The sequence below is a fragment of the Leuciscus leuciscus genome (genome assembly GCF_965113295.1).
Source record: "Leuciscus leuciscus genome assembly, chromosome: 25".
In the NCBI taxonomy this organism is placed as follows: domain Eukaryota; kingdom Metazoa; phylum Chordata; class Actinopteri; order Cypriniformes; family Leuciscidae; genus Leuciscus; species Leuciscus leuciscus.
This window is the reverse complement of record NC_138724.1, coordinates 29,526,360-29,554,087: the sequence shown is the minus strand read 5'-3', so window position 1 is coordinate 29,554,087 and position 27,728 is coordinate 29,526,360. Positions and strand designations below refer to the sequence as shown.

At 43.7% G+C, this 27,728-nt stretch overlaps 1 protein-coding gene and 1 long non-coding RNA gene across 2 annotated transcripts in view; one reads left to right on the top strand and one right to left on the bottom strand.

Annotated features, from left to right (window-relative positions):
- LOC309491292 overlaps positions 1-17,399 on the bottom strand; it is a 134,529-nt gene extending 117,130 nt beyond the window's left edge. Inside the window, exon 1 of the long non-coding RNA XR_014202995.1 lies at positions 16,998-17,399. This is a non-coding gene — a long non-coding RNA (uncharacterized lncRNA). The remainder of the gene's footprint in view (positions 1-16,997) is intronic.
- Positions 17-27,359, top strand: LOC309491259 (uncharacterized protein). Its single transcript, XM_082160751.1, has 4 exons — positions 17-52; positions 1,191-1,259; positions 23,862-24,894; positions 27,078-27,359. The coding sequence occupies exons 3-4, from the start codon at positions 24,032-24,034 to the stop codon at positions 27,112-27,114; spliced, it is 900 nt and encodes a 299-aa protein (XP_082016877.1). The 5' UTR covers positions 17-52; positions 1,191-1,259; positions 23,862-24,031; the 3' UTR covers positions 27,115-27,359.
- The last annotated feature ends 369 nt before the right edge of the window (positions 27,360-27,728 follow it).

Genomic DNA, 27,728 nt, shown 5'->3' with positions numbered 1-27,728 from the left:
TTCAGTCGAGTCAGAGCTGAGTCGAGTCTTCTGAGGTGAGGAGAAGTTCACGGTATTTATCATATTTACACACCCATCAAACACTTTATACAGTTTGATTAAGTGACAGGCTCATTTCTGTATTGTTTTCATCGATCACAGCGATACTTGTGCGTCTTTTCTTGCGTCTTCCTACTGAAACATTTACGTGCAGGGGTGGGGGGGCTTTGGGTGCCCCTTCACTTTAATAAAACAAAATGCATTTGATTATAATTAACATGACAATGTGTACAAAATTAAAGTTGCCTAAATTTACGTTTATTTTTACGTTTCTGTCAGTCTGAGGTGTCATTGCCATAACGCGTTGCTATGGGTTACGTCACTTGCGTGTGACTGTCTTGCTTCGGACTTGACTGAAGAGTCACTCCGGATTAGTGTGTGTGTGTGTGTGTGTGTGTGTGTGTGTGTGTGTGTGTGTGTGTGTGTGTGTGTGTGTGTTATGCGTTTTAAAATGAAAACGCACTGGTGTAAGCGTACAGGTATTCCACAGTCTCCTCGGAACCGATGCTCGAGCCAGATATAGTTCTCTCAGTGCTTAGGCCTAAATGGCTCGACGGCAATTAAAAAAAAAAAATGTTTTCAATAATAAAAGGTAGAATAAAAGGCACATATATTAAAATATTACATAATTCATTGAAGCCTGTTTGTTATGTATAGTACACCGACCAATCAAGTAGTATTTCAAGTCACTTGTCACAAGTCTTTACTGTCACTTTTCTTTTAATCACTTTGGCACATCCTTGCTGAATATAATTATGAATTTCTTTAAAAAAAGAAAGAAAGAAAGAAAATTACTGACCCCAAACTTTTGAACGGTATATATTGGTACAAAATATTTATATTTTAAGATGCTGTTCTTTAACTAAGAATCCTGAAAAAATTATTAAATGTTATGAGTATATTATAATAATTTGAATAATAATCAAACATAATTATTTATATTTGGAAGATTATTTATATTATTTTCTTTATTTCTAGATACTTGTATTTTAATGAAGAAGCAGAAGAATGTTAGGATTAGCAATAAAAATAATTAATGAATTGGCATCAGTTACTGTACGATGAATAGATAGACAGACATAAATGCTTAGAAGTGTCATTTATTATAAAAACAAACTCAGTAATTTAAATATTTGATTTTGGCAGATCAGCTCCTCCCACATTGGAATACATCATCAGTGAAGCTCCTCCCACTGCAAGAACAAAGAGAACAAAGAAAGGTTGGTGTTTATTCTTCATTCATTCATGAAGCTGAAGAACATTCTTGTTAGAAACATTCAAGCACTTCATCAGATTTAGATAAACAGTTAAACAATGAAATGCAGAGCTCCAGACTGCGACCAATTGGTCGCATTTTGCGACCATTTTTCCTGCCGGTGAGACCAAATATTTGAAGAAATCCATTGAATTCGCCCCAGAATTGATAACATCATCTCTGCGAGATCCAGTGGGAAACATTACGATTTGGCGCAGAGTTCTCTGTTATAAACCATAGTTTATCAGAATCAGAATCAGAAAGAGCTTTATTGCCAAGTGTGCTTGCACCCACAAGGAATTTTTCTTGGTACTGAAGCTTCCAGTGTACATATACAAATACAAATACAACAAGAAACATAGTAATACAAATTCTAAGAATAAAATATATTAAAAAAAATAAAAATAGTATAAATGTAAAAAAAAGGGGTCACAGTTGGGTTTAGTCTGAATAAACATTTACAGATTATGAACATATTTACAGTATTTTGAGTAGTATGAATAATATAAGTATAAATATCACCTGAGTTAGAGAATATTACACTAGACAGTGGGAGTCTAGTGCATGTTACAGATTATGAACATATTTACAGTATTTTGAGTAGTATGAATAATATAAATATAAATATCACCTGAGTTAGAGAATATTGCACTAGACAGTGGGAGTATTGCACTTACAGGCATATGCCTTGGGGGGCATGTTAAGTGTTCAGAAGGGAAATGGCCTGTGGAAAGAAACTGTTCCTGTGCTTGGATGTTCTTGTGGCCAGTGATCTGTGTCGCCGTCCTGACGGTAACAGTTCAAACAGGGGGTGTCCAGGGTGAGTGGAGTCTGTGATGATTTTACCTGCTCTCTTCCTCACTCTGGAAGAGTACAGGTCCTGGAGGGTTGGCAAGGGGGCACCAATAATCCTCTCTGCAGTCCGGACTGTCCGTTGTAGTCTCCTGATGTCCGATTTGGTAGCTGAACCAAACCAGACAGTGATGGAAGTGCTTAAAACAGACTCAATGACGGCTGAGTAGAACTGGATCAGCAGCTCCTGTGGCAGATTGAACTTCTTCAGCTGGTGAAGGAAGTACAGTCTCTGCTGGGCCTTTTTCACAATGGAGTCAATGTGATTTGCCCACTTCAGGTCCTGAGAGATGGTAGAGCCCAGGAACCTGAATGACTCCACTGCTTCCACAGTGCTGTTCATGATGGTGAGAGGGGGAGTGCTGGGGATTTTCTCCTGAAATCCACAATCATCTCCACTGTTTTGAGCGTGTTCAGCTCAAGGTTGTTATAGCTGCACCAGACAGCCAGCTGTTCAACCCCCAGTCTGTAAGCAGACTCGTCACCATTTTGGATGAGACCGATGACGGTGGTGTCGTCTGCAAATTTCAGGAGCTTGACAGAGGGGTCTTTAGAAGTGCAGTCATTAGTGTACAGGGAGAAGAGCAGTGGGGAGAGAACACACCCTTGGGGGGCGCCAGTGCTGATGGTGAGGGTCCTGGATGTGAGCTTCCCCAGTCTCACTCGCTGCTGCCGGTCCGTCAGGAAGCTGGAGATCCACTGACAGATTGAGGATGGCATGGAGAGCTGAGTCAGTTTGGCTGTGAGAAGATCAGGGATGATGGTATTGAAGGCCGAACTAAAGTCCACAAATAAGATCCGTGCATAAGTCCCAGGTCTGTCAAGATGTTGCAGGATATAGTGCAGTCCCATGTTGACTGCATCATCCACAGACCTGTTTGCTCTGTAAGCAAACTGAAAGGGATCCAGCAGGGGTCCAGTGATGTCCTTCAGAAAGGCTAACACCAGTCTTTCAAACGACTTCATGACCACAGACGTGAGAGCGACAGGTCTGTAGTCATTAAGTCCAGTGATTTTAGGTTTTTTGGGAACCGGAATGATAGTGGAGTGTTTGAAGCAGCAGGGAACTTCACACTGCTCCAATGATCTGTTGAAGATCTGCGTGAAGACTGGGGCCAGTTGGTCAGCGCAGGCTTTTAGACAAGCAGATGAGATGCCGTCTGGGCCTGAAGCTTTCCTAGTCTTCTGTTTTTTGAAGACTCGGCTCACATCCTCCACACAGACCTTAAGCTCAGGTTGGATGGCAGAAGGGGGGAGGAAAGGGGTTGCAGGAGGTGATGGTGGATGTGTGAAGTGCACATCAGAGCGGGTGTGAGGTGTGAGTCTGGGCTTCTCAAACCTGCAATAGAATGCATTGAGAGTGTCAGCCAGTTGTTGATTCTCCACAGATCGGGGGGATGGTGATTTGTAGTTGGTGATGTTCCTCAGGCCTCTCCAGACTGATGCCGGGTCGTTGGCTGAAAACTGTTTTTTCAGCTTTTCAGAGTAGCTTCTTTTTGTTTCTGGCCTGGTTATACAAGATTTTATCCCCACTTCTGTAAGCATCCTCTTTGGCATGACGAAGCTGTTTGAGTTTCCCAGTAAACCATGGTTTATCATTAGTGAATGATAAGAATGTCCTGGTAGGAATGCATGTATCCTCACAGAAACTGATATATGATGTTACAGTATCTGTGAGCTCATCCAGATCGGTGGCTGCAGCTTCAAAAACAGTCCAATCAGTGCAATCGAAGCAGGCCTGTAGATCCTGCTCTGCTTCGTTGGTCCATCTTTTTACAGTCCTTATTACAGGTTTAGCTGATTTCAGTTTCTGCCTGTAGGTCGGTAAAAGATGAACCAAACAGTGATCAGAGAGCCCCAAAGCTGCCCGTGGGACGGAGTGATACGCATTCTTTATCATGGTGTAACAGTGGTCCAATATATTACTGTCTCTGGTAGGACATGTAACATGCTGTCTGTATTTTGGCAGTTCACGGGAGAGATTTGCTTTGTTAAAATCCCCAAGAATGATTAAAAGAGAGTCTGGGTACCTTTGTTCCATTTCAGCTATATGTTCAGCCAGCTGTTGTATCGCCGCGCTCACACACGCGTCTGGAGGAATGTAAACATTCGCGAGAATGAATGAGGAAAACTCCCGCGGCGAGTAGAAAGGTTTACAGTTTATGAAATGCGCCTCTAAGTTAGGAGAGCACATCTTCTTCAGTGTTGTTACATCTGAACACCAACTTTTGTTAATGTAGAAACACAATCCACCACCTCTCGTTTTCCCCGTTAGTTCCGCGATGCGATGCGCTCGGAACAGCTGGAAGCCCGGCAGATGTAGTGCGTTGTCCGGTATGGCTTCACTCAGCCAGGTTTCAGTGAAGCACAGAGCAGCGGAGTTTAAAAAATCCTTGTTAGTGCGGGTGAGGAGAAGAAGTTCGTCCATTTTGTTAGGAAGAGATCGGAGATTCGCAAGATGAATACTGGGGAGTGCAGTGCGGAGGCTGCGCTCGCGGAGTTTAACCAGCGCGCTTCCCGCGTTTGCGTCTGACCGCGTGTTTGAACAACACCGCTGCCCCTCCAACGAGAATGTCCAGTAAAACGTCTGAGTAATCAAAATCTGTAAAAAAGTTGTCTGGTGTGTGTTTCCTAATGTCCAGTAGTTTGTCTTTGGTGAAACTGATAGGAAAAGAATGACTAAACGCAGAACAAACCAACAAAAACAACACAATAACCGGAGAGCTCCACACCGAGGCAGCCATCCGCGGCGCCATCTTGGTTTCATCTGTGGCCGTTCGTCTGTTATAGGACCGTTCGTCTGTTATAGGACAACTTAGTTTGAATAAAATTTATATTTGTGTAGTGTTCAATGTTGTTATCAATAGAGATACGCGGATGGGGTATTAGTTCATCCGCAACCGCATCACAAAACTCATCATCCGCACCAACGTTTTTTGACCAGATTTCAAAGCCTCACCCGCCCGCCATCCGCTGATTGTTTTGCGGTCTATGGACGATGCAATGCTCTGCTGATGCAAGCCGCAAGAAAGCCCTTGTCTGTTCTAGAAAGGATGCAGCAGCAAAGATATTTAATGCTAATGTATGAGGCATAGGCCTACGCTGAGTTTCATTCATTTACGATGAGATGCGCTCTACTTCACAATGCAATGCAATTGTGCAAGCTCCATGTCACGGTTATTATATTGTCTCCTATATTTGCTTTTTATTTATTAAATACATGCAATTGGTTGATGAAACATTTCTTAAAATTAAGATACAATTTGTACAAAACGAAATTCGCTTCAAAGAAAGGCTTTCTACAAAGCAAAACTTAATGAAGTGGTAAAAATCATGTCTGACGATTTACAAAACAAAACTTCATTAAGTGGTAAAAACCATGTCTCCCGATTGCAAATGTTCATTGCTAATGTTTATTATTGCAAATATTTTTCATTTGTTTAATAAATCTCATAATGATGGCACATCACTATATCATAGCTTTTATTTCTATCTCAAATGATTGGCGGTCGGTCAAGGGGTACTTGGCAAAGAATCAAATACAGTTGGAAACGACGTAGACCATTAATAACACAGACTGTTAACAATTGTTTTTAATTAGTATTTAAACATTCTCTATGATAAAAAATGTTTGTAAAAAATATTTTAATTATACAGTTTTGGTGGTTATAGTTGTAATGACGGTGTTCAACTATAACCGTCGGTCTCACGGTTATATACTAACCGTCACAACCCTATTTGAATATCATTTAGTGCTCCAGCTTTGAAGCTGTAAAAGCAACAATGGATAATTCACCTCAGATCTTCAAATTAAACAAACTAGTGCAAAATGCCCGTGCAAAATCAGTTTATGTGTGTGTTTTTAGTAATTGTTGGTTTGGTGTGTTTGAGTGCACATTATTACAATTACACAGCAAAAGTTCAGTGACATTTTTATTTGTCCATGGTAGAAAGCACACAGTGAACTCCAAGAAAACGCTATGCTTGAGCAAACAGTTTTTGAATAGGCTACTACAAATGATGCCTGTGAAAGAGACTGTGAACGCATTGAATAGGATATGTTTAGTTGGTGAAAAGTATAGGCTAATATTACACAGTAGCGTTTTTAGCATATTACATAGTAATTAAGTGCACCAGAATTAAATATAATATTCAGAAATAAACAGCATAGCTGACTTACAGATTCAGTTTACATCCACAAATGAATAAGCGTGTCGATTCAGGGAGCAGTGCAAAGTGCCCGTGCAAAATCAGTTCCCTTTCGTTGTCACTCCGAGTTACGTCGGATGACGACGAATGGGGTTTCGCTTAGAAAGCCTGTCATCTTCGAGTATATAAAACGAGCCTATGGCAATAAAATGCCATGGGTCTGCGGAATTTGCATTGCGTAACTCCGCCCCACCCTGGGGGTATATAAGGAAGTACGCTGGCAACATGCAGATATGTTTTCGCTTCGGAGCCAAGAGTTTTCTTCACTCCTACAAGCCATTCTGTATCATCTTCACTCTACGAGACGAGCGGCTCTTCAGTGTGTTTGTGTGACGGCGTGTTCCAGCGAGATCGCATTGCCTGCTGCTGATCTGTGCAGTGATCTGCCGACAGTGTGTGTGTTTCTCCCTGGGCGCTTCAGCACTCTGCTGAGCTTTTCCTCTCTCTAAAAGAGCTGCACGCGGCACGTCTTTTTCAAGACGGTTCGCCCGTGTATTTACTGGATGTGGGCGCGTGATTCATCCGCCTAACGGTCACGAGCGCTGTTTCACGTGTTGGGCTTATTCACGCTCGGCAGCGCTCGTGGATGAGTCACGTTTTCTTTGCGGGAACGTGACCATCGCGATGTTTATAGATCGAGACTCAATGATCTCCGTGTGGGTAGAGTCCCCTCTACCACACCCCAATCTATCTCTTCCTCGAGAGGGGATACTTTGGCTGGTGGCCAGGGTGATCTGAGGGTAACAGTGTGGCATAATACCGACGAGCATTCCTCGGGCCACGCCCCCCTCCACATCGCAAACCGTGGGGCTTCCGTGTGTGCCTGGTTTCTCTCGGGGACCCAGTGTTTTCATTCGGGGCTCCAGCAGGTGGTGTCATGTCACTCACAGCATCACAAGGCGGGCTTGATTCCTCTGGAAATGAGGATTCGACTGCGTTGCCTCCCTCTGGAGTGTCAGCGTTAGTCGGGTCAGATCCAGAGCTGATGGCCATGCTTTCCCGGGCAGCTGAAAGCATCGGTTGGAGTGGTGCCGCCCTCCCCCAGGACGCTTCCGTCAGGGCGTCCTCCGCCTTCGCTGCACTCGATCGCGTGGCGATCATGGGCTGTATGTTCTCTGTCACTATCGTGGCACAGGCATGCAGTGCTGTGTGTCGCCTTCGCCTTCGAGGCAGTGCTGACTCGGGAGTTCTGTCAGACCAGGCCGCCTTGGAACGCTGGTCCTTCCCTGGCCAACACTGACAGAACGCGGAAACTCGACCACGCCCCCACGCAGGGACGCTATGCCTCCCATGTCTGGGCTGGTCGATCCGCCACGCACACTACTGACCTCGCTCTACGGGCGACATCGGTACCCGCGTGATCCCGGGGCCAGGTGATGTCCACAGCTGTGGTCCAGGAATGGGCTCAGCCAGGTTGATGTGAGGGGGTCTGAGAATTCATTTTCTCAGCTCCCCCATGTCCCAGGCTGGGCTCCTCGGCGGTGTGGTTGAGGACTGTACCCTACAGTTTTTGACCCCCCCAGAAGCAGACTGAGGCCTTCTGCACCGACGTCATCCGTCCGTGCGGTCTCCTTAGTCTGCTTCCCGCCGAGGCCGCCTCCCTGCGGCCCCTCCCCTCGAGCCTTCACTGGCCCCGAGCAGGAGAGGGTTGCAGGAGGGCGGCACCGCCCGTCTCTGCCCCTTAGCCGGCCAAACGCCAGGCTAAGCAGCATTCTCGAGACGGGTGGCTTGCTCGGCGGTGTGATTGAGGACTGCGCCCAACAGTCTTTGATCCTCCCCTGAAGTGGACTGAGGCCTTCTGCACCAATGGTCATCCTTCCGTGCGGTCTCCTTAGTTTGCTTCCCGCCGAGGCCACCTCCCTGCGGCTCCTCCCCTCGAGCCTTCACCGGCCCCGGGCTGGAGGGGGATGCAGGAGGGCGGCACTGCCCGTCTCCGCCCCTTAGCTGGCCAGACACCAGGCTAAGCAGCACTTTCGAGACGGGCAGCTTGGAGTTAGGGCTCAGTTCTTTTCAGGAGTTGGTAGCAGGGCCACTCCATCCCCCGGTGGAGGGCCGCGGGAGAATCTCTTATTTCAAGAACTGATGCCCTTCCTCCGAGCCCCAAGAGGCTGTGGATGACAGTGCGCGCCGCTCACGAGCCTCGCCACTCTCGTCCCCTTCTGTCGCCAGACCCCTGCCAGAGTACGCCCCCGTGGGACGCTGGTCCTCCCCTGGCCTCCTCTGGCAGGGCGCGGCTAATGACCGTGCCCCCACACCGGGCCGCTATGCCACCCACGTCTGGGCCGGTCATTCCGCTTCGCTGCACCACCAGTGTACGTCTGGCTCGCTTGACCCCGCTGGTACAGCTTTTGGGAGCTTACCAGACTGTCCCGTTGGGTCGCGAGAACCATCAGGCTTGGCTACGCGATTCAGTTCGCACGGTCTTCTCCCCGCTTCAGGGGAGTCCGCTTCACTATGGTCGGTGGCAATGCCCCTGTCATGAGAGTGGAGGTCGCCACCCTACTGGCGAAGGGTGCGATCGAGATTGTCCCTCCAGCCGAAATGAAGTCCGGCTTTTACAGCCCCTACTTCATTGTACCGAAGGCAGCGATCGACCTGAAGGACGCCTACTTCCATGTCTCCATTCTTCCTATTTGACACAGACCGTTCCTACGGTTTGCTTTCGAGGGGCAGGCATACCAGTACGCGGTTTTCCCTTTCGGGCTAGCCCTGTCTCCTCGCGTCTTCACGAAGGTCGTCGAGGCAGCCCTTGTTCCTCTACGGGAACACGGGGTTCGCATCCTGAACTATCTCGTCGACTGGCTGATCCTAGCTCACTCTCGAGACCAGGTTTGCGAACACAGGGACCTAGTGCTCCGGCACCAAGCTCGTCTGGGCCTTCGGGTCAACTGGGAGAAGAGCAAACTCTGCCCCGTGCAGAGGATCTCTTTTCTCGGTATGGAAATCGACTCGGTCGCCATGTGCGCGCAGCTTGCGAGCGCGCGCAATCACTGCTGACTTGCCTTCGTCAATTCGAGGGTAAGAGTGCGGATCCACTGAAACTATTCAGAGGCTCCTGGGGCATATGGCATCCACAGCCGCAGTAACGCTGCTCGGATTACTTCATATGAGACCGCTTCAGCTTTGGCTTCGCGATCGAGTCCCGAGGTGGGCATGGCAACACGGCACGCTCCGAGTCCCAGTGACTCCGACCTGCCGTCAGACCTTCACCCCGTGGTCGAACCTCAGTTTTCTTCGGGCCAGTGTGCCCTTAGAATGAGCTTCCAGGCATGTTGTTGTATCAACAGATGCCTCCACCATGGGCTGGGGTGCCATGTGCAATGGACATGCTGCCGCGGGTTCCTGGACAGGTCCCCAACGCCTTTGACATGTCAATTGCCTCGAGTTGCTGGCTGTACGCCTTGCCCTGCACCGCTTCCGGGCGCTGCTCAGGGGTCAACACGTACTAGTCTGATCAGACAATACCGCCACAGTAGCGTACATCAACCGTCAAGGTGGTCTACGCTCCCGCCGTATGTCGCAACTCGCCCGCCACCTCCTCATATGGAGTCAGAAGCATCTGAGGTCGCTTCGAGCCATTTATATCCCGGGAGAGCTGAACCGTGCGGCCGACGAGCTGGAGAATGGAGACTCCATCCCCAGTCGGTCCAGCTGATTTGGGATCAGTTCGGGGACGCTCAGATAGATCTGTTTGCCTCCCACGACTCTTCCCATTGCGACCTGTTTTATTCCCTGACCGAGGGCACGCTCGGCACGGATGCTAATACAAACAAACTGTATTTTTGTATTTTCATTGCATTTTTAATTTATTAAAAGTTAAAGAAATAATGAATTTCAATATAAAAATATTAATGATTAATCGATAGTCGATCGTTAATTCTCCCGACGATCGACTAAGAAAATGTAATCGAATGCCCATCCCTAATTGCCGCACATCACGACGCAGTTGAAGGTAAGTCTCTAGGGAAGCACGACCTGATCGTCAGGTTCCTGAGGGGAGCGAGGAGACTGAATCCTCCTCGTCCTCCCCTCGTGCCCTCTTGGGACCTCTCAGTGGTTTTTAACTGCCCTGCAGAGTGCTCCCTTTGAGCCTCTGCAATCAGTGGAGCTTAAGTTCCTGTCTATGATGACAGCGCTCCTGGTTGCATTGGCCTCCATCAAGAGGGTAGGGGACCTGCACGCATTTCGGTTGACGAAGCGTGCCTGGAGTTTGGGCCGGCTAATTCTCACGTGATCCTGAGACCCCGGCCTGGATATGTGCCCAAGGTTCCCACCACACCCTTTCGAGACCAGGTGGTGAACCTGCAAGCGCTGCCCTTGGAGGAGGCAGACCCAGCCTTGGCACTGCTCTGTCCAGTACGCGCCCTCCGTGCTTACGTAGACAGAACGCAGTGTTTCAGGACCTCTGACCAGCTCTTTGTCTGTCATGGTGGGAAGCTGAAGGGAAAGGCTCTCTCCAAGCAAAGGTTGTCTCACTGGATAGTGGACGCCATTGCTTTGGCTTACCAGCAGCAAGGTCGACCATGCCCTCTTGGTGTGACGGCCCACTCCACCCGGAGTGTGGCATCCTCTTGGGCTCTAGCGCATGGCGCCTCGCTAACAGACATTTGCAGAGCTGCAGGCTGGGCGACACCTAACACATTCGCCAGATTCTATAATCTCCGAGTGGAGCCAGTTTCTTCTCATGTACTCGCTTCAACCAGCCGGTACTAGATTCTGCTCCAGTTCCTCCAGCACTGTTGACGTCAACGCCAGAGTTATGCCACCGGCAGCTTTCGCGCTTGGCTAGGTGCCTCCATGTGCATGGTTCCCCCTCTGGGCGACCCCCACATGTGTATTCCACTGTAAGCCTCCTTGAGCATGTGTCTTTCCCTCGGCAAGCCACCTTGCCACCCCTGGGGTTGAAATATTCCACCTGCGGCTGGACACCCCAGTGTTCTCCATATGCAGCCCCGCGGGGTCATATGTGTATTCCAAACCCCACCCTTCGGGCTGGGCGTGATTGCATATTTCCACTGAGATATGCTTCCCAGTGTGCCTTGGTATAATCCTGTGTTAAGTAGGAGTCCTTCGTCCATGCCAGTCTCACGACAGGGAGCTCAGACTTACGCAGGGCACTGGAAGACAGACGAGAGGTGGCGTGATTTCACTGGGAACCCCATTCGTCGTCATCCGACGTAACTCGGAGTGACAACGAAAGGGAACGTCTCGGTTACGTATGTAACCCTCGTTCCCTGAGTAGGGAACGGATACGTTACGTCTCCCTGCCACTTTCGCTGTACCGCTGGAACGCCTGAGTTCAGTCTCGGCTCCTCAGCGAAGACATATCTGCATGTTGCCAGCGTACTTCCTTATATACCCCCAGGGTGGGGTGGAGTTACGCAATGCAAATTCCGCAGACCCATGGCATTTTATTGCCATAGGCTCGTTTTATATACTCGAAGATGACAGGCTTTCTAAGCGAAACCCCATTCGTCGTCATCCGACGTAACGTCTCCGTTCCCTACTCAGGGAACGAGGGTTACATACGTAACCGAGACGTTTTTGTGTGTGTTTTTAGTAATTGTTGGTTTAGTGTGTTTGAGTGCTCATTGTTACAATTACACAGCAAAAGTTTAGAGACATTTTTATTTGTGCATGGTAGGAAGCAAATACTGATACTGACATAATGACATACAATAAATGTGGAAAATTGAACTACACGCTTGAGGGAGCAGGCTACACAGTGAACACAGAGAAAACGCTACTTATGCTCCGCTGCTTTCTTCGACCCTCTCTGTCTCTGGTCCTGGGCTGTGCTCACTCAGTGTCAGTGTGAGAGGGGGAGTGGCCAGCGGCTAGAGCGGTAAAAGCCAGTGTGTGCTTCTTTTACTGATATATATTTACCGATATCTTTTGCATTTCTAATCCAAACAACGTCAAACTTGGCACTGCACTTACTCGTGCCCGTAGAAAGACACCTGTCAAGTTTGAAATCCATCGGACTAACGATTCCAGAGATATGCGAATAACAGACACACACAGACAGATACACAGACAGACAGACAGACGTTTCTGTAATTTATAGATAGATGGGAACAAGAATGTTCAAACTGTAAACAAACAAGTGTATTCTTTGACAAAGATTGTTTTAGTAACTCAGCCTATGTATTTTTAATAATGTTTAAATGGTGTAATATTAGTGAATTTGATTTATGTAGCTACTTATCCATTTTCTTACGAGTGCCGTCAAGAGATTACTTTCTGGTGCTGTGCACTCGCCGCGAGACTCCGCCCACACACTGTTCTGATTGGCTCTGGGTTTTGATTGATTTTGGCGCATCTCGCAGTCGTGTCACGTCTAGTGTGGACAGACACATTATTTGTCGCTGGAATCTTGTCGCGTCGCGTCTGGTTAGGACATGGTGTAAGAATAAACAGTAAACACCAAGTTACTGATAGTTGTATTTGACAAATTTCATACAAGTTTTTCATAGTTATAGAGATTCTTCTTACAGTAACTTTGGTAACAGGGTTGATGAATGCAGTCAATCTATGGATTGAGATTATTTTCTTATCCTCCCATCATGCTGTAGAAAAAGCCCAGATGATTTCACAATTTTAATGTTGCGTTCACACCGAACGGGAATTGAGTGTCAAATTCGCTTCTATCGCGTCTAGTTGGACGCTTGAACATTTTGAATCTACTCACGCATCCAAAGCGAATTGGACGAGCGTTTGAAGCGAATAGACGCGTGTCCGAGGCGAAATCCGCTTCTTCTGGGAGGGGCAAGTGCTAGGCGGTGGTCTGTTTGCAAGATGGCTGATGTTGATCGAGCATTCATCGAGAGAGTCACCACTCGTATTTGCTCTGGAGAGCAGAAGAGCGGCGTAGGGGTAATCGTCGCCGTACTTGAGTCCACCAGACCCTCCGGAGGCGTACCCAGTTTGGCGAGTTTCACCACTTGCTCCAGGAGCTGCGCCTGGATGACGGCCCCTTTCAGCTGTACTTCCGCCTGTCCCGCGATCAGTTTGATGACCTGTTGTCCCGCATCGGAATGAGGATCACCCTCCAGGACACTGGTCACTTCACCCCGTGAAAGCAGCAAGCAGACTCCTGATTGGTTAACGCGGCTTGAACAGACACCAAAGTTCAGATTTTTCAACTCTGGCGTCAGACGCGAATTCTCTAAGATAAATTTGTGAAATAAAATCACTTGCGCCAGACGCTCAATTCGCCTCTTTCGTGCAAAATGGACGCGCGAATGAGGCGAAATCGCGTCCATCGCGCCGCACTAAATGCGCCTATCGCGCCGCAGGACCTCCAGACGCGCGTCAATGTGTCTTTACATTGACTTAACATGGAAATCACTCGCTCCAGACGCTAGGGCTGGGTACCGAGTTCGATACTTTTTAGGTACCGACCGAATTGCCTCGATACTATCGAGTATCGAAAAATGACTTGTTGTTCAGTACCAGATTTCGATACCTAAGGGGTTAACTCGTCAACGTCAGTGCTAAAAAAAATACATATGAAATGCACAACAACACACCTAAAGTCGGTCACGCAAACTCTACACACACGAGACACGCGGAACTCTCTGCGCACATAGTCATATGAGACGCGAGCACACACACACACAAACCCACGCACATACTCAATGAGACGTGAGCACACACACACACGCACAAACTCTCCGCGCACATACTCATATGAGACGCGAGCACACACACATAATACCCTAAAGATGTGGATAAGTCAATCAAAAGTGTGGCTACATTTCTCCAGGCTCGATGCCAACAATACAGTATTTGCGGTAAAATAATTGCTGCAAAGACCGGTACCACGGCAAATATGATGAAGACCTTGACAGTGCACGGAGTAAACATAATAGCAGAAAGTTGCTCCGTCTTCGAAAGGGTAAATGAAGAGGTACCTTGTTGATCACTCTGACAGTGTTTATATTGCAATAATGACCTACTGAATGTACACTGCTGTTCAAAAATGTGTTGGTTAGTTAATTTTTCAGACATCCCAACCTGCAAAAAGTCATTTCAGGGAGGTACCCCCAAAACAGTTTTTTATTTATATTCCATTGGAACTTTAAACAGGTATAAGGAGTTTGTTGTTTTCATGTAGCCTTGGCAACTAGCCGGCCTGAATAATATGCACATGAAATGAAACTTGTTGAACTCACCTCAACATGTCTTTTACAATCATTTAACCCGCCATGGGCAATGCTGAAGTCACCGTTACAAACTGTACAGCATGCAAGACTGTCATTATGTTTTACTCTTATAAGACAGGGGTACACTTTCGTGTAGTCATGACGTAAAATGTGTCTTATACTTTCATTTTATGTGGCACTCTCCCTCTACCATGGCGCTCCTGTGTCTAGATCAAGCGGCAACATTCTGATCTGAAAAATGAAGCCTACCTGGAAGTGCGAAAAACTGCAATACATCGAAAATCCGCTAGGGCGAGGTCCCAAAAGGGAGCAAATGTCCATAGCCCCCATGTTAAAATGTCCGTTGTCACAGCATAAATTCATGTTTTTACAGGTTGGTCCCATGGACTTTTATTGTATTTTTCGATAGGTTCCGAGTTCCTGACAACCATGAGGGCTGTGAATTTTTTTCTAACTCGTTAGTTTAGATCGTATTTAGATATAAAATGTATGACAATAAGGGCGCGGTTAACTTTGATTGACAGCTTGATTGACAGCTGACAAGGCAGCGCCACGGAGAATGACAACATAAGAAGAGCCATTTTTTAATACAGTTGACATTAGGGATGGGACGGTATGAAAATTTCATATCACGATTATAGTGACCAAAATTATCGTGATTATCAATATTATCACGGTTTTGTTAAAACGAGATGAAAGTGTTCAAAAAGAACTGATGCTCACACTAAAAACAGTTTAATATTTGAAAATCAACAAACAACAAATAAAACAAGCAGCTCTATGCACTTTTTCAAGCAAGATTATATTCTGTGGCATTTCCTTCCTTATAATGACCGTCGTCAATAGCAACACATTATAACACCGCGCACATCCATGAATCGCAGCGGACGCGCACGCGCTCTCTCGTTTCATTCAAATACAACTTGCCGTCTTGCGTCTCCGTTCTTCGCGATTGTTTTGTACGCTGTACAAAATGGATTTATAACAGGTAAGATTTAAAACATTAATCTCAATTCAATATGTCCCTGTAATTGTGTGGTAAAAAAAAATAAAAAAAATAAATCGGTGTAATAAGTGTACAATGATAGTCTTGTTTGAACTTGTTCGCTCGTCTTTGGCTCAAAGCCACTTGCTGCGAACTTGTATTCGCGGAAGCTTCACGTTTATTTCAAGTGAGTGAGATAAAATATTTCAACTCAAAACAACATTTTGTGCCCAATTATTTCCCAGACGTAGTTTTTGGTAAGTTAACTTGCCTTGCGTTCGCTATAAACAGTGGGTGATGGTCACAAAAGAGGACTCGGCAGATTTCCTCGGCAGACTCGTGTTTCCCCCTTATTGTAGTGACCATCCTCGATTAAGTTTCACTCAGGACTTTTGTAAAAGCCAAAATATGACCACACCTCAGATTTGGTCCTCTTAAAAGGCTGAAAAATCGCCCGAGCACGGCCACTGCCTTTCGCCATTCCTTCTTGAATAAAAAAACAACAACATTGCGCGCTGCGCCTGCGTCAGACTGTTGCTGGCTGGACAGGATTTACAGTGAGTTATTAAAATCGCGATAATCAAACACGGTTTTAATGATAATTAAATTTTGAACGATAATACTAATCGTCAGTACTAGGGCTGAACGATATATCGTTATCGTATCTATATCTAGATATGAACTTTCAAGATATTACTATCGAAAAAAGCAACGATATAGACGATATAGATTTCCCCTCTCCGCGCTCGCCCTGCATACAACTCTGGCAGTCACACAGTTTTATGAGTGCCCTTGAATGCACCGCTAAAGCCAGCGCGCACACACTAGTACCAGGGACGTGGGAACTATATTGTGAGAGGGGGGGCGGCGTTTCCATGGTGACGCGTCATTGCTTGTCACGTGACACACCGCAGCAGCAACAGCGCTGAATGAATGATGCTTTTATGTAATTTTTCCTTTTTTATTCAGAATATTCACAAATGTGTTAGCTATGGCATGAAATATCTGATATTCCGATTGTCAAATACATGCAAGTGGAAGTATATTGTTGTTTAAACACCTTTATAATGATCGCGTTAGTTGAGCTGTATGCGCGATGGGCGCCGCCGTGTTAGTTTGTGCCGCAGACGCAGTTGAGAGAATCGGATCTGTTGGATTTACAACCTCTATGTTTACAACACGTGAATTCATCCACTTCTCCCGAAATACTTAAAAGTAAGTGGCTGGTGAACTGGGAATAGAATAGAGTAAACATTGAAGTTACTTACACAATGTGTATCTGATATGAATAAAACGTGTCGAATTATAATGGAAAGGATTATTATTACCTCTTCCATAGACATCAGTGTGTATTTTACAAACTCTAAATGTATTGTTTTTTTAGTACTTATGTGAATTTATATGTTTGAAACCTAAAATAAATAGCCTGACTACGTCAGACTTCGTACTTCCGCTCAATTTCATATCACTTCTGTACTCAGTCTGAGACAGCGTCATAGCTTTCCGTTTTCCTCCGGCCTGAAAACAGCCGGGCCAATCAATGAACAGAGGGCGGGCTGAGAGCCGTGACGTAGACGCTGATTGTACCGTGGATGCATAGATTTACTTCACAATATCTGCAAAAGTCGTTCACAGCCATGTTCACTCCGGTATTTTGCTCGATGGTTTTTGTTTTCGCATCATACATGTGTTTACAGTGGAAGTTAGATGCGGCTGAGCATGCGCATAACACACGCCATAACCAAACGTTATGTGATTGGCTTACGGGTAACCAATGATTTTAAACTTCAGTCAAGCGCCCCCCCGCGAGAGAGAAAACACTTCTCTATTATGCCATTCCAGACTCTGTCTACGAAGCAAAGCGAAGTAGCAGAGTTTGGTATTACCAGGCTATAAAATAAACAGTATGTGGTTGAAAACACTGAAAAGTTGTGATATATGACAGCTCTGAGCGCGCCTGTCTCTGGCTAAATTCAACATTTGAATTTAGCAGTTGATCATGTGATGCACTTGATCGTACGCTCCAGGGACCAGCCTAGACTGATTACACCTGTGTGATCGTACGTGCGAAAGGCTTAAAAACAATACTTTTTCTGACACAAAATTTTGAAATGTAGGCTTAAATCAAACACATTTTAATTCAGATTCTGTATTTTTATATATATATAAATAAAAACAATATATATAGATATAAAAAAACAACGGAAAACAAAAACAACGAACAAACCCCCCCCCCCCCAGCTGCCTGACCCCGAGAGGGGTGGAGAAAGGGGAGGGGGGCGGTACATTTAATCGTGGTTTATAGTGAAACCGGTAATCGTCCCATCCCTAGTTGACATATAATACTACTGTTTCTGTATCATGAAATGTAGTTTTAAGAGTTTTTCAGGCGAGAATGTAGTTCAAATCCTCAAATCTGTGGTTTATTTATAAAGATTTATGAAAATTGTATCCAGTTGTGAGATCCAGCGATGACCGGGCGCTCGGCGTTCATGTACAGGAACAGCCTTTCCTCGGCTAGTCTTTCTGACATTTGCCGCTGACTCTGACGTCTCTGTAGTGGTTAAACATGAGATATAATTTGTCTTGTGTATATCTAACGGGCGATTTTTGGTCTTGTAAATCTATAATTTGTTCCCTGGCCAATCGGTTTGGCTGAGGGGAAGTTTATAAGCTATTTAACTTTACCATTGTATGGTTAGACTAGATCGAGCGCTGACTTTGTATGTTTGACAGAATTGTTTGCTTTATTTGTATAGCTTCTTGTACCTTTTACTTATACTTTTATAATAGCTCAGTGTTTCCCCTACAATGTATTAAGCAGCGGCGCAGCAAAAATCTTCACATGATCAGTAATATCACGACATTCACTTAAAAACACTGAAACATGGCGACCGGCGGCACTGCTAATGCGATGGCTCTGAATCCACTTGTTGACAAGAAAGGAGGAAAGAGCCACAAATGGAAATATTTTGATTAGGCTAATGTCACGTTGCCATAAGGGGCCGTTCACATGCAAATATTTCAAATGTGGGCGCGCGGCAAGCGCGCTCATAATAGAAGCGACGCGGCGCGCTCGTTTTCTCTGCGCGCCTCTGTTCATGGTTGCATAGCAATGACAGACGCCACGGGAGAGCGAGCAAGCCTGTGGAAAGGAGAAAGCGGTACGAACTTTTCTACGTTGAAGTCTATGGGGTCGCTGTGTCCATTTTTTTACTGTCTATGGAAAATATGCCGTCCCGCCCCTCCGTGTTCGGCGATCAGGTTTCATTCTCGCGCAGCTTGTTTAGTAACTTTACGTACGGGTCTTTTCTGCTCCGTGTTTGCGCCGCGCTCTCCGTTCCGTGTGTGTGTGTGTGTGTGTGTCGGCGCACTGCGCTCTCTGCTCAATGTTCAATGTTCCCCTCCTTGTTTTTACTGCGGGTTCTGCTCTGTGGTTCACGGCCTAAACGCTCCAATCATGTACCGATCACGCACTGGAAAAGCAAAGTCCGCTCAAATAACGTGAAATTTCTCAGTAGTAGACTTCTGTTTGCTGAGCTGGAATAGCCATGTTGGGCAACAATGGTAAAATGACCTGCTCTGATCACATGCTCTGGTAATAATAGCTTTCTATGACTGGTAACGTTACTTTATTTTGATAATTAGTCAAAAAATAAATCTGTTAAATCCGAGTATGTTGCATAGAACTGAATGAAGAATAATATATTGATGTTTTATATTTTAATATAGGGCTATTTTATGTCCAATTTGTGTGGACATTTTTCTTTTTTTCCCCTTTTTTGTGTGTTATTTAATTGAATTATTGATTCTACATTTAAATATTGATGATTACAAGTTTTGGGGAATGCGATTAATTGTGATTAATCACAGCAAATTGTGCGTTTTTAATTCTAAAAAAATTTTTAATCGATTCCCAGCCGTAATATATATATAAATTTGTATGTCTCAAAATGTCCATTTCTATCCACAAAACTTGCCAGAAGTCATGGTTTAAGGGGTTATTAAAAAAAAAAAATCTTCCGGGGGTGCATGCCCCCAGACCCCCCGCGAGTGGCTTGGTAACAACCTCCGGCACGTAACAGCACCGCTGCTGGAAAAATTTATAGGGGAAACACTGTAGCTAATATTGATAAAACTGAAATTTAACAAAAAGAGACTGGGTTGAGTTTTGTCATTTTAAATTTTAATACAACGAATATGATCTGTAATTTTGTTTACTGCAACATCTGTTGTTTAGTACAAATGCACATATTGCCAGGACCATATTAAAATGTTTAATATTTTTATATTATATTTAAAATGAAAAGAGGCAGGTTTGTGTTTTATATTTTGTTTGTTTTTTTATAAATAGGCAAACGTTATGTGCAGTGAATATAATCAATACGCGTTGCCTGAACCACATTTGTGTGGCTATAATGTTTAAGATTTCTTTAAATGAAAACGAAAAGAGTTAGTATGGTGTTTTATAACATATTTCGTTGCCTAAATATACACAGAGATAACCGAAGTAGCAGAGCGAGCGAGTGACGCGCGCTGCGTCAGAAGGTGGGCGAGGTTAGGATTTTCCAAGATGGCGCCGCCCATACCCCCCATAAACATTTTTTACAGTCTATGGTCTAGATACACTGAACTGATTAATTCGGTTCGGGTGAAGAGATAAAAGACCGCCCACACTGACAATTGATTGGTTGATTTACCGAAACAGGCCAATCAGATGCTCTCTATCTTACATGCACTTCATGATGAGGCACACTAGCACACACACGCAAGGTCTCTCGCTCCCTCTCCCTCTCTGCCGTGCGCGCGCTACACGGTTTGGAACAGTCTCTGTCTCGCATGCGCGCTCTTGCTCGCTCGCTCTAGATTCCGGGAGATTTTAACTAATTTGCGGGCATCAGGGAGCCGCTAGCAATATGCGGGAGACTCCCGGAACTTCCGGGAGACTTGGGATGTCAGATTTTTTTTTCAGTAAGGATGCATTAAAGTGATCATCTTAAAACATGTGTAATGTTACAAAAGATTTCTGTTTCAAATAAATGCTGTTCTTTTGAAATTTGTATTCATCAAAGAATCATGAAAAAGTATCATAGTTTCCAAAATATTAAGCAGCACATTGGTTTCATATTTCTGAAGGATCATATGACACTGAAGTAATGATTTAGAAAATTGAAAATTCAGCTTTGACATCACAGGAATAAATTACATTTTGAAATATATTCAAATAAGATTTCAAGTTGTAATACTATTTCACAATTTTACAAGTTTTACTGTATTTTTGATCAAACAAAATCAGCTTTAGTGAGCATGAGCTCTTTATAAAAAATTTTCTTTTTTTTCTTTGTCCACTGGCTAAGGAGCATGAGTCAAACTGAAAAAATAAAACCAAAGTTTTTCTGAGGCAATGTGTTATGTAATCTTGTTAAAATGGATTTCATAAAATTGGTATCGAAAAAAGTATCGTTCAGGAACCAGTATCGAAATCAAGGTATCGGTATCAGTATTGGTATCGAAATTTTTTGAACGATACCCAGCCCTACCAGACGCTCAATTCGCTTTCGGTGTGAACGCAGCATAAGAAATGCTCTGTTTTTGAAAGGAGGAAAATCATGTCAGAAGTAACAGGGTTGAGTAAAACATGTAGGACACAGTTAAAGCTAATAAAATCAAAAAAGTATACTATGAAAAAACTACTCAAGTAGCTAGTTACTGGTTACTTCGGATCATATATAGGCCTATGTATGTTCCTATACATACAACTACTGTATGTTCCTGAACATCTGAACACAAACAACGATCAAATGCACATCGACAGATCTTCTTCCGTCTGTTCTCCAAAACATGCAATCAAATGTATATTTCTGCAAGCATGTTTAAACTGGTTAACTGTGTCTAAGGCCCTGTGTTCACCAAAGCGTTGTTTTATGCGGCTGGCGTATTTTTCCAATTGTTTTCCCGTGTTTTTTTAAAACGGCATGAGCGTAACGAGGTGCTGAGTGTTTTTTTTACATGCTGAAGCGCTGAGAGCGTTTTTTACAGGTCGCCGAGAGTTGAAGAATGTTCAACTTTGGGTAAAATGCAGCGCTCATCACTGTCACTTTTTACCCAGCCTTCCAATCACAGTGGAGGAGGGGCGGGACTAATACCACACCGACCAATCGCCACATTCTGCTTGTAGAATAGAATAGAATAGAATGAGGCATTTATATAGCGCTTTCATATGTACTACTGTACACCCAAAGCGCTTTACAATCATATCAGGGGATCTCTCCTCAACCACCACCAGTGTGTAGCATTCACTTGGATGATGCGATGGCAGCCACAGTACAATGGCGCCAGTGCGCTCACCACACACCAGCTATAGGTGGAGAGAGGAGAGAGAGTGATAGAGTCAATTCAATGTAAGGGGATTATTAGGAGGCCATGATTGGTAAGGGCCAATGAGTGGAATGTGGCCAGGACACCGGGGTTACACCCCTACTCTTTACGAGAAATGCCATGGGATTTTTAATGACCACAGAGAGTCAGGACCTCGGTTTTACGTCTCATCCGAAGGACGTAGCGTCAACCGATGACGACAACAAGCATAATAACGGAGCAAAATAATTTCAAACTAGAGCCAGAGCAAATACTTTATAATCTATCAACATTTTTATATTGAAACAACACAGAAACAAAATATGTGTGAAATGAGATACTAGTAACACTTTCGCGGATATTCCGTATCATAACAAGCAAAGCGTCTCAACTGGAGAAAAAAAAAATGCTGCGCTGCCAAAACGCTCTCAAGCGCCCATAGCTAGGCGTTTTCAGCAGAGCGCTAGGTGTTTTCAGCAGAGCGCTAGGCGTTTTCAGCTGGCTAAAAGCGGTTTGGTGGACACACGGCCTAAGGCAGGCAAAGGCGTTAGTTTTCAAGACGATTTCGCACGCCACTGCGCAATACACACACATTACGGCGAGATGGCGGGTGTTCATTTCATAAACTGTGAACAATGGCTAATTTAATGTATAAATTTCATAAACTGTGAACAATGGTAGCTTATTTAATGTATAAATTAAGGGTATATGTCCAAAAAATGGGCAATGTCATACTTTGTAGTAGTGCTATGGTGGCGTAATAATCTGTTTGGTTGTAAAATGTATTACCTGAATGAAATGAAATCGAATGTATCGTCCTGTAGAATCATTCATTCACAGACAGCTTACGAAGATGTTCAACTAATAAAGATCTTCATCGCTGGCAAACAATATGATGCATTTGCAGATTTGCTTTCACTACTGTAGGTCCACGGCCACTTCATCCAAAGCTCTTGATGTTCTTAAACCTTCCTGTTACGACTCCGAGTGTGAAACCGCTTCAGACAATTCAGTGTTTGAAGGAAACCGAACAAATCATTCAAACTGATTGGCGAACTGATTTAGACAGATCTGCCAACTTGTTTGATGAAGTCTTTGAACAATGAATCGACTTGAAAGAGTGATTCATTTGTGAATTGAGCATCGCTCATGCCCAGAAAAAAGATACAGCGCGCTTGGAATAAACTACGTATTTAACAACATGTATTGCATTCAAATAAAGTAACGAGAGGAACGTCGCCCAACGTAACAAAGTAAAAGTACAGTTTTTTCATTAGAAATGTACTCGAGTTAAAGTAAAAGTACCCACATTTAAATCTACTCTACTTACTTTTTTCAGAAAAATACTCAAGTAAATTTAATGAAGTAAATGTACTTCGTTACTACCCACCACTGACTCTGCGGCAGCTTTTTTACAAACATACATTTAACATATAACAAATAATAATAATTCAAATATAAAAAATATACAATCCACTCCACTTGAATACTAAACGTGTGTGTTATTTCTCACAGGGTAATTCACTTGAGCTTGTGTTTCTGGTGTCCCACATTAACATGCGCATGAATGGAAGTCAGTGCAAGGAAAAGTCTAGTGTGAACGGCCATTAATAATTAAAATGTTTTTAGTAAAATAAATATAAATATCAAAGTTGGTGTCAAAATATGGCAGTATTGTATATTTTAATGTTAATATCATGTTAGATAATTGTGTCATTGATCAAATCTATTTAATAGGTCTTGCTAAAAAAAATGGGATTCGTGTCTATAATGTTTTAAAAATAATAATTGGAAGATAAATTTACCTCGTTCATGGAAAGTTTCAATGAAATATAATCAATTTATAAAAAGGCATAAAATTATAATATTTTATAACAGTTGTCTACTTTCTACTATTACATCAGGGCTCACCTTCATGTCCTTTCACTTTATATTTCTCTTTTAATTATTTTGATGTACTGAAAATTAAATGTAATATTTGTTTCTTTCATGTCAGACCTGATGTAAGAGAGCGAGGAGAGAGAAGAACTGAGTGAAGTGGAGGAGGAACATCATGTCAAACGCTCAAAGACTAAAAATATATTTTTAAAGAAACGAGCCAAGAAATCTTTCACCTGCACTCAATGTGGAAAGAGTTTAACAACCAAACAAAATCTTGAGAATCACATGAGGATCCACACCGGAGAGAAGCCGTTCACATGTGATCAGTGTGGAAACAGTTTCACAACCAAACAAAGTCTTGAGGTTCACATGAGGATCCACACCGGAGAGAAGCCGTTCTCATGTGATCAGTGTGGAAACAGTTTCACAACCAAACAAAGTCTTGAGAATCACATGAGGATCCACACCGGAGAGAAGCCGTTCTCATGTGATCAATGCAGCAAAACATTTCTCTGTGCATCACACCTGAAGACACACCTGAGAGTTCACACGAAGGAGAAGCCATATTCATGTTCTGTGTGTGGAAAGAGTTTTTCACGGCGGCAAAGTTTACATGAACATGAGAAAATTCACACTGGTGTAAGAGAGTACATGTGCTTTGAGTGTGAGAAGACTTTCATTTCAGCAAACAAGTTAAAACTGCATCAGAGAATTCACACTGGAGAAAAACCTTACAAGTGTTCACACTGTGACCAGAGATTCAGTCGATCATCATCTCTGAAATCACATGAGAGGATCCACACTGGAGAAAAACCTTACAAGTGTCCACACTGTGACAAGAGATTCAGTCAGTCATCAAATCTGAAAACACATGAGAGGATCCACACTGGAGAAAAACCTTACAAGTGTCCACACTGTGACCAGAGATTCAGTCGATCATCATCTCTGAAATCACATGAGAGGATCCACACTGGAGAAAAACCTTACAAGTGTCCACACTGTGACAAGAGATTCAGTCAGTCATCAAATCTGAAAACACATGAGAGGATCCACACTGGAGAAAACCCTTACAAGTGTCCACACTGTGACCAGAGATTCAGTCAGTCAGAACATCTGAAAACACATGAGAGGATCCACAGCAATTCCCGGTTTGTTAATAATAGTCTCTACTAGGGATGGGCATTCGATTAAATTTTATTAGTCGATCGTCGGGAGAATTAACGATCGACTATCGATTAATCATTAATATTTTTATATTGAAATTTATTATTTCTTTAACTTTTTATAAATTAAAAATGCAATGAAAATACAAAAATACAGTTTGTTTGTCCTCGATGAGATCTTTATTACAAGAAGATCAACTTGTGGCAGTGAAACTGGACGTTCGGTAGACTTGAAGATTCCTGCGGTGCTCTAAACCAGCGGAACCTGCAGCTGCGAGCCGGCGTTCTTAAACAGAGACCCATGGCCACTTCATCCGTTTTCTGTGATCGGATAGCTATCCGGTCGTGAAAAGACCAAATCTAAATGCCCTCCGAAACGCATTCGAGACAGATTTAAATCCGATCGCTCAAACCACTTTATACTTTATATCTGAGACGCATTCCAGACGAAACTGGACAAGAGTAAATGCATCTGGTTGTTGAAACCACATATGTAAATTTGAGTTATCCCAAAAATGATAAGAAATAAACGTGTGAGAGCGTGTTATAGGCTATATGTCATGTTATATCCAGATATGACGACGCTACTTCAACACGCATCACCACAGATGAGCATCTATTCATCAAGCTAACGTGCAAACTATCGCAAATCAAAGTGAAAGTCATTCATCAACACACAATCATCTTCATTAAAAGTAAAGAACCGAAATGATCTTACCAGGGCTGTTGCCGCAATATCTTGTTGCGGTCTTTGATTTAGAAATTTTCGCTGATGATCAATAAAATGCAGCTCATATCAGTTGCATTCGATGACGTGCAACAATTTAAATATGCATAAAGCGCGGGAATTCAAGATCGGATTTATATCCGTTTTGCAAAAACACATTTATGTGACCAGGTGTAAATGGAATCGTTTTGATAAATCAGATAGCTATCCGATCTGAGAAAACGCATGAAGTTCCCATAGAACTTCTGCACCAGTCTACTGATTTCTGTTGAGAAAGATAAGCATATTGACATGATCTGGGATCAGACGCGACCGCAACCTGGTGACAGCCAGTCCAGCCGCCGAAAACACCCGCTCTGAGCAGCCCGGTCTCACCCCAAAACGTCATATACTGACGCGTCTTGACCATGCGTCAACATACGACGAAAAGGGTACCCCTTTAACGTCAATATGAGACGCAGACAGAAGCGCACCAGCAGCGCCTCCTAGCGGTACCCTAACGCATACCTAAACCTACCCATAACCCGAATTGTCACACATGGACGTTATGGGGGTACCCTTTTCGTCGTATGTTGACGCATGGTCAAGACGCGTCAGTATATGACGTTTTGGGGTGAGACTGTCAAGCCGGGGCAGCCGGGGACTGACGTTGCCGGGATGCACAGGTACCTCCGCGCTAAAATTAATTCCATTGCTTCAAGACACACTACGCAACGCAACCTGCATTAGTTTAATCGATAACAAATAAACGTGATCGACGAAATTCTTAACGATCAATTATCGATCGTCGATTAATCATGCCCATCCCTAGTCTCTACTTTATTTAACTTTAATAATACACCGCACATACATTTCTAAATCAGCCATTGCAATAATCAGATGTCGACAATGAAAGATTTATGCAAATATTCAATTACAAGCTACCCTAAAAAATTTGTTTTAAGGTAAGATTTAAAAATGCTAAGAGATTTGTGACAAGTGCTGAATATATAGACATTCAATAGGCCTAATATTCAATATTCAGTAAAAGACTATACTTGCAGTGCATACAGAATACTATATGTTCACTTTATCAGTTGCAATTACTAGGCTTTTTATGTAATTGCAAAAAGTGTTTACTGCATACAATATTATTATTTTCTGTAATGTTCTGGAGGCGGTTTTCTCCATTTTTTGATGTAGTGTCTAATGGATGATCTGTTATGCTTATTTTATTGACTCGTGTGTGTATGATCTGAAAGCATTGTTTGATTTTGAGAAGAGTCAATGGTTTTGTGAGTTTAGTTGAAAATTTGGATTTGTGTTTACAGTTTTTCTGAATTGCTAAAACACGAACTCCCATTCTCTGAACCAGGAATCTGTTTCCACAATCTCTGATCAGTTTCTTCAGTTCTGCACAGTTACTTTCACTGACATGTTTTTCTATTGACTTATTTTTCAGGCCATCTCCTCCAGTGAACAGAACGATGCTGAACTGAGCAGCTCTTGGACTGAAGATGCTAGGCTGTTCTGTTTCTTGTCTGTCGTCGCTATAGGTTGTTCTGTTTCTTGTCTGTCGTCGCTATAGGTTGTTCTGTTTCTTGTCTAGAGTGTTGGGTTGTTCTTTGAAAATAAAGTTAAGCTGCTGCAAGTAGATCCTGCATCCTTCCCTGCTTCAACCTGCTTTGTGACACATATTTTTGGTCATCACATTAAAAATAACAATAATATTTAGAGATGTGAAGAGCTGGGGCCTGTTTCAGAAAGGAGGTTCAACCAACTCTGAGTTAAAACTTGAACTCTGAGTTGACTTACCCTGAGATGGGAAACTCTGAGTTTTCGGTTACAGAACAGCTGAAATTAGTTAGTTCAATCAACTCTGAGTTGACCTACTCTGAGTTAAGCGCGTGCACCACAACTATAAAAAGCCATTATCAATGGAGCGCAGATATTATGAGTCACCATGGCAACAGCGCCAGACAAAAAGAGTTCTGCACGTTTCTCACCTTTACATTTTAATGAGTTATATAGTGTTGGGTGTAATTAATTACCAAGTCATCTAAATACTGCAATTTAATTAAAGGGATTACTCTTAATTTTTCTGTAATTTAAA